General features: G+C 32.7%; 1 protein-coding gene across 1 annotated transcript in view; it reads left to right on the forward strand.

Annotated features, from left to right (window-relative positions):
* LOC145246859 (matrilin-1-like) overlaps nucleotides 1-6,000 on the forward strand; it is a 163,622-nt gene that overhangs the window by 101,548 nt on the left and 56,074 nt on the right. Inside the window, exon 2 of the mRNA XM_080108705.1 lies at nucleotides 4,954-4,995. Coding sequence (XP_079964831.1) covers nucleotides 4,954-4,995 — 42 coding nt within the window. The remainder of the gene's footprint in view (nucleotides 1-4,953; nucleotides 4,996-6,000) is intronic.

Consider the following 6,000-nt stretch of genomic DNA (forward strand, 5'->3'; position numbering starts at 1 on the left):
TTTTCAACTTTTTCACGAATGCGCATGCGTAAATTGTCCACATGTTAAAAATAATTAGATTTATAATAACATTTTCAAGATTATGTTAAAAATAAGTAGGTATGAAAACACATTTTAAAGATCGTGTCAAGATGGCCCATTTGGCTGTCAAGGGGTCAAAGTTCAAAGATTTTACCTTTGAAAACTGTACTGAGTCACTGTTGTTAGGTTTTGGTTTCGATCTCAGCTTGAGTATTTTGTTTTTTATTACAAGTAGCGAACTGTTTAGACAAAACAACATAACCGCATGCACATCTCCCAGTTTCTTTCCGTTTATTTTTTTTTCTTCATTTTTTAAGGAATTTAACGTTACGTTTAATACGGGGCAATGCCGGGTACATCTTCTAATATATATATATATAATATACTTTAGTCATCGACATACAGTCCTGTTTCGTTGTTTCACAACTCATCAGTGCCGCTAGACTAACACCTATTCCAAGCCGAGGATCGAACCTTGGAACAGTCGTGATGACAGTCGGCAGTTCTACCCCCTGACTATGGAAGCGGTGGCCGCAACTAATCTGTCAGAATGTCTATTTAAATAAACATCCGTTTGCCACTCGTAAAGTGCTAAAACGTTTGTTTGTAAACAAACCGCGAGCTTCGCATTTTTTCAGCTAAATTAAGTAGCTAGTGAGATTATTTACGATAGTGCTCAACCCAAGAGGGGGGGGGCTTTATAAAATATATTTTAGTCATCGACATACAGTCCTGTTTCGTTGTTTCACAACTCATCAGTGCCGCTAGACTAACACCTATTCCAAGCCGAGGATCGAACCTAGAACCGTCGTGATGACAGTCGGCAGTTCTACCCCCTGACTACGGAAGCGGTGGCCGCAACTAATCTGTCCGAATGTCTATTTAAATAAACATCCGTCTGCCATTCGTAAACGTTTGTTTGTAAACAAACCGCGAGCTTCGCATTCTTTCAGCTAAATTAAGTAGCGAGTGAGATTATTTACGATAGTGCTCAACCCAAGAGGGGGCTTTATAAAATATATTTTAGTCATCGACATACAGTCCTGTTTCGTTGTTTCTAAAAATGTTAACAGAGTTTATATATATATATATATATATATAGTTTCTAAAAATGTTAACAGAGTTTTTATATATATATATATATATATATATATATATATATATATATATATATATATATATATATATATATATATATATAAAACTCTGTTAACATTTTTAGAAACTTGTATGTTAGAGTTTTTTGACTCTACTGATAATAGTGAAATGTTCCCATTGGGACTTGAAGACGTAAGATCTTCAAAATACAATTATCTTTGCGATACTTCTTGTACAAACAGCAAAGGTGTCGAATTCAGCAATTAGCTTTGACGGCAAGACTTTTCAGTGATGCATTCTCGCATGACGATAGGAAGCCGTGTTCGTTCATCGGTCGCCCAGGCTTTGCTTTGGCATAGCATTTTGGTCGATCTTAGAGTTTTAATTAGCATTTTTGTCGTTCTATAACATAAAAGTTTGAAATTGAATTCCCATTTTTCTAAAATAGTATTTTCGTTGATTTCCTTCGCGTAAGTTTCGTATAGATAGATCTCAGAGGCCGGCAAGCGTCATACTCCTCAAGCGTATCTTCAGTACTCCAACCGACAGAGCAACTGATGATATCAGACCAGACTGTCTAAAGATACCGGCTTCCCGGCCTAAAATGCACCAAACATTGGTGTTATTGTTTTTTTTTTTAATCCTCTCTCTTTGCAAAACTCAATCCTGTTTTGCAAAACAATACAAAAAAATATTCCCATACAAAACAAGCAAATTAAACAGAATAAATAAATAATTGTAAAATATAAAGAACTTTAAGAATAAAAACTTTTACGAAAATCACTAGATTCTGTCATTAAACAACCTGAAAAGGGGTTGAGATGCCGTAAAACAAAACAACCAAACCAAACAACATGAATAAATATTTTAAGATATAAAGAACTTGAAGCAAATAACATTTTCGTCAATGGGCGCGTAAAGTGAATGGACGCATCTTATTTAAGATACGTGCAAGATTCTGTGTTAAAGGTTCTGTCCGCCTGTTTGTCACACTCACGTTTTTCATACGCCGACGTGTTCGAAATAGCATTTCTTTTGATCTTGCGTGCTTACGGTTTAAACAGTATTTTTATGCCTATACGTGTAGTTTTAAGAAAATTTGTCGGCACTTTTTTTTTTATGCGGTTCCTCCCCAACGACGAAAACGATGCCGACCATAAACCTCAAGGGACGCACTTAACTAATGGTCATCCACCTACTCAAGAAAGAGCTGTGTATGGCTCACTTATGAAGACCACGAATTCTTAAAGAGATTTCTGTTTATTGTAAGAAGCTCACCGGCAACAATAGCTGAATGACATTTATTAGAATTAGCGTTGGAACGATTAATCGAATTAGAATCGGAAATCAGAAAAAGCGAAGGCTTTGGAGTATCTGAACCGAAATTGGTTAAAGGAATATGCCTATTTCCCGAAACCGAATACGATTCTTTTAAGTGTTTTTTAACGAAAATATTCCATTACTAGCACTAGTGATAAAATAACAAATATTTATTGATTTTTAAATTACCAGTAAAACTAAATTCTACGCAGAACTCCTCTAACTAATTTCATATTTTGAAAAATATACGACAGCCTCGTAACTCTCGCTGTCTTTATTTTGCCCTCGCATTTCATTCTCATATTTCGTCGATGATGTTTCTGACAAAGGGGGAAGAATTGCTGCTTTTGGGTCCAATTAATTCTTATCGTTTGCTTGTTCGTTTTTTATTTTGATATTTTTATTTGTTTTTGAGCTCCTAATATCTAGCGGTTTCATGTTTTGTATTGAGCAAATTGCAATAAAACAAATATTATTATATAATATACGGGTTTTTAAAGTAATTTGAAAATTAAAATAAACGACTATATATATATATATATATATATATATATATATATATATATATATATATATAACGTTTGAAGTATCTGAATATATATATATATATGTATATATATATGTATATATATATATATATATAACTACTTCATTTACTCACATAAAATTAATATACGAAAGTATAAATTTATGTGTAAACTTTAAGTATTTACTTCAAAAGTGCTCAATACGTAGATAGAGCTATTTAGTAAGTTATGAATATATATATATATATATATAATATATATATATATATATATATATATATATATATATATACGAGCAAACAGTTAATAAAACATGTTAAAAAACACTTTGAAATGAATTAAAAACATATTTAATCTGAAAAGGAAACATTAGATAAGCGGATAGTCCTTAATCCACGGAGTTTCGAAGAAATACTTTGCTTCTCATCAGAGGGTAGGAATTAGCAAAATGCGGAACCGGATTTTGCATGCAAAGTATTTGATGAAACAACAAGTAAGTCAAAGATCTTACTTGAAAACAAAATAGTGAAGTAGAGTGAAAAGCATATCTTATTTTTCTTTTATTAATATTATTGGAATTTTTTCCTTTTTTCCTTGTACACATTTTTGTGAATTATTCCATGGATTTCTGCCTTTGGATTATAATGGACCATCTTCTTCCAATTACGGGATTTCTTTGGATTTTACTTGTGCAAATGGAAATTCAATTAACTTTCTTGAAGTTATATATTTGGATTTTACCGTCACTGGATTATTTATCTTCCACCAGACTATCCATTCATGTGTAATCACCTTTTTCTTCACCATATTCCCTCTGCTGGCAGAGGGGGGGGGGCGCTCATATCTAAAGATGATGAGAGTTCATATTGGGGACACATTAACTATGGTGATGATAAGGGAGACATTTATACAGACTGGGATGCTTCTTGATGACATCATATTATTAAGACAGACTGGGATGCTTCTTGATGACATCATATTATTAATACAGACTGGGATGCTTCTTGATGACATCATATTATTAATACAGACTGCATGATATGATGCAACAACAATTCTTACACACATATAGAGAGGAGGGGATACTTCACTTATGATGATGAGGAGGAGGACATGCAATACTTGGAAGGGTTTACACAACGTTCTTTATAGATGATGATAAAACACATTTACCTTTTTGTTGTAAACAATGACGAGACAACAGTTACAAACATAAATGGTGATTTCTTTATTCATCTGATCGGCCGGTCGATGACGTCAGGGATTCAAACTTGGATCTACATAGTCTATTCTTCTACCCTTCGCTTCCAAGGGCTCTCCTCTCCAACTGACTTATCTCTCATCAACTGTCGACCTTTCAACTCTGTGTGATCAACTCTTACAACTGACTGACAACTGACCCTAACTCCCAACCCTCAGATTCCTATATTGAGTAATCTCCTTTGTTTATGACGTCAGAAGTGTGTTTTTCAAACGTGACTAATTTTCACGTGGCTTTACATATGTTTGTCCAAACACACTTTGGCAAACAAAAGAATCCTCAATTCTGATTCTAACCTATTTTTAAACAATATATTTTTAATTTGCATTGTCCATTCTTTTAACTGACATATTTAATATTAAGATTTCTAAAAGAATGGACATTCGAGTCTTTTTCCGATATAAACAATATTTAACTATTTCTAATAAAATTAAGAATAGACTGAATTTCTAGCATTCCATTTTCCATTTTCCATTGCCTACAGGGTTCGATTCTAACCTTATTCTAATATTATTTGCACTTATCTAGTATGTCATCTTACTTATATAAGGGCAGCTGTTCATGTAACACAAAAATTAGCACACATTTTACCATATTTAATTATGAATTTTTCATAAAGTGCCCATTTTAAGTCAATGGGCAATACCTTTTTTTAAATATGTTTTTATTATTGCATGTTAAAATTTTATTAGCGTGTTCACATTCTTTTCTTTCTATTTTATACAGTTCTCCTTCCAATCGTGAATGGCTACACTCAAAGTATGTTTGGTGAGTAAAAAACGCTTAATCTTCTCTTTTAATTCATTATCTGGTAAAAAAAAGTGACCCTGTCTTTTAAGCGTCGCAAACTAATTTTCATAATGGTCTGTGCACACCACAAACATGCATTTAAAGTAGATGGCCAAATTTGCTTAATTTCGTATTATCCATGAGGAAATTTTGGGGAAGAAAAATAAAGGCAATCTCTCTCTCTCTCTCTCTCTCTCTCTCTCTCTCTCTCTCTCTCTCTGTATATATATATATATATATATATATACCTTCTATAATATAAAACTGAATGTCTATGTGTGTGTCTGGTCACGAATACGCTCGTATATGGTTGACTATTATAGAAAACTGATCACATATAATGATAGATGTATCGAGACACAGGAATGGGTATGTTTGATCTGGCATAATGATGATTCATTAAAATTGTGGAGTCTGCGTACGTTTTTTATATAGATTTACATAAGAATATTTTGATAAGTATGTTTTAACTTAAATAGGGATGGTATAATAAAATTGTGAGGTCTGCGTTCGCGCCTGGACTCCATAGAATGGAAATAGGCGCAAACTTTAATAAAGACTTTTCATATCTATCTGCGTAAGTATACTTTGATAATTATGTTTCAGTTTGAAGAAATATGGTATAATAAAATTATGGGGTGTTCATTCGCGCCTGACCTCCATAGAATGGAAATATGTCACAAAGTTTAACAAGTTTTTTTTTTAATATAGATCCACAGAATATTGTGATAAGTGTTTCAGTGTGAACAGGTATGGTATAATAAATTATGGGGTTTATCTATTTTATTTTTACTTTCATCATATTTTGCTTTGGTTTTGATACCCCCAAATTCGAAGCTATCTCTTTATAACCCATTCCTTTTCATAACCTATCATACTTTTATAAATCACATAAATCAGAGTCCATTTTCTGTAGGCTGTTTTTGAGCCCAGTCAACGACGGGTACTTTTGCTAGTATATATATATATATATATATATATATA

The sequence above is a fragment of the Euprymna scolopes genome, chromosome 24 (assembly GCF_053919585.1).
Source record: "Euprymna scolopes isolate OS-2025 chromosome 24, ASM5391958v1, whole genome shotgun sequence".
NCBI lineage: Eukaryota > Metazoa > Mollusca > Cephalopoda > Sepiida > Sepiolidae > Euprymna > Euprymna scolopes.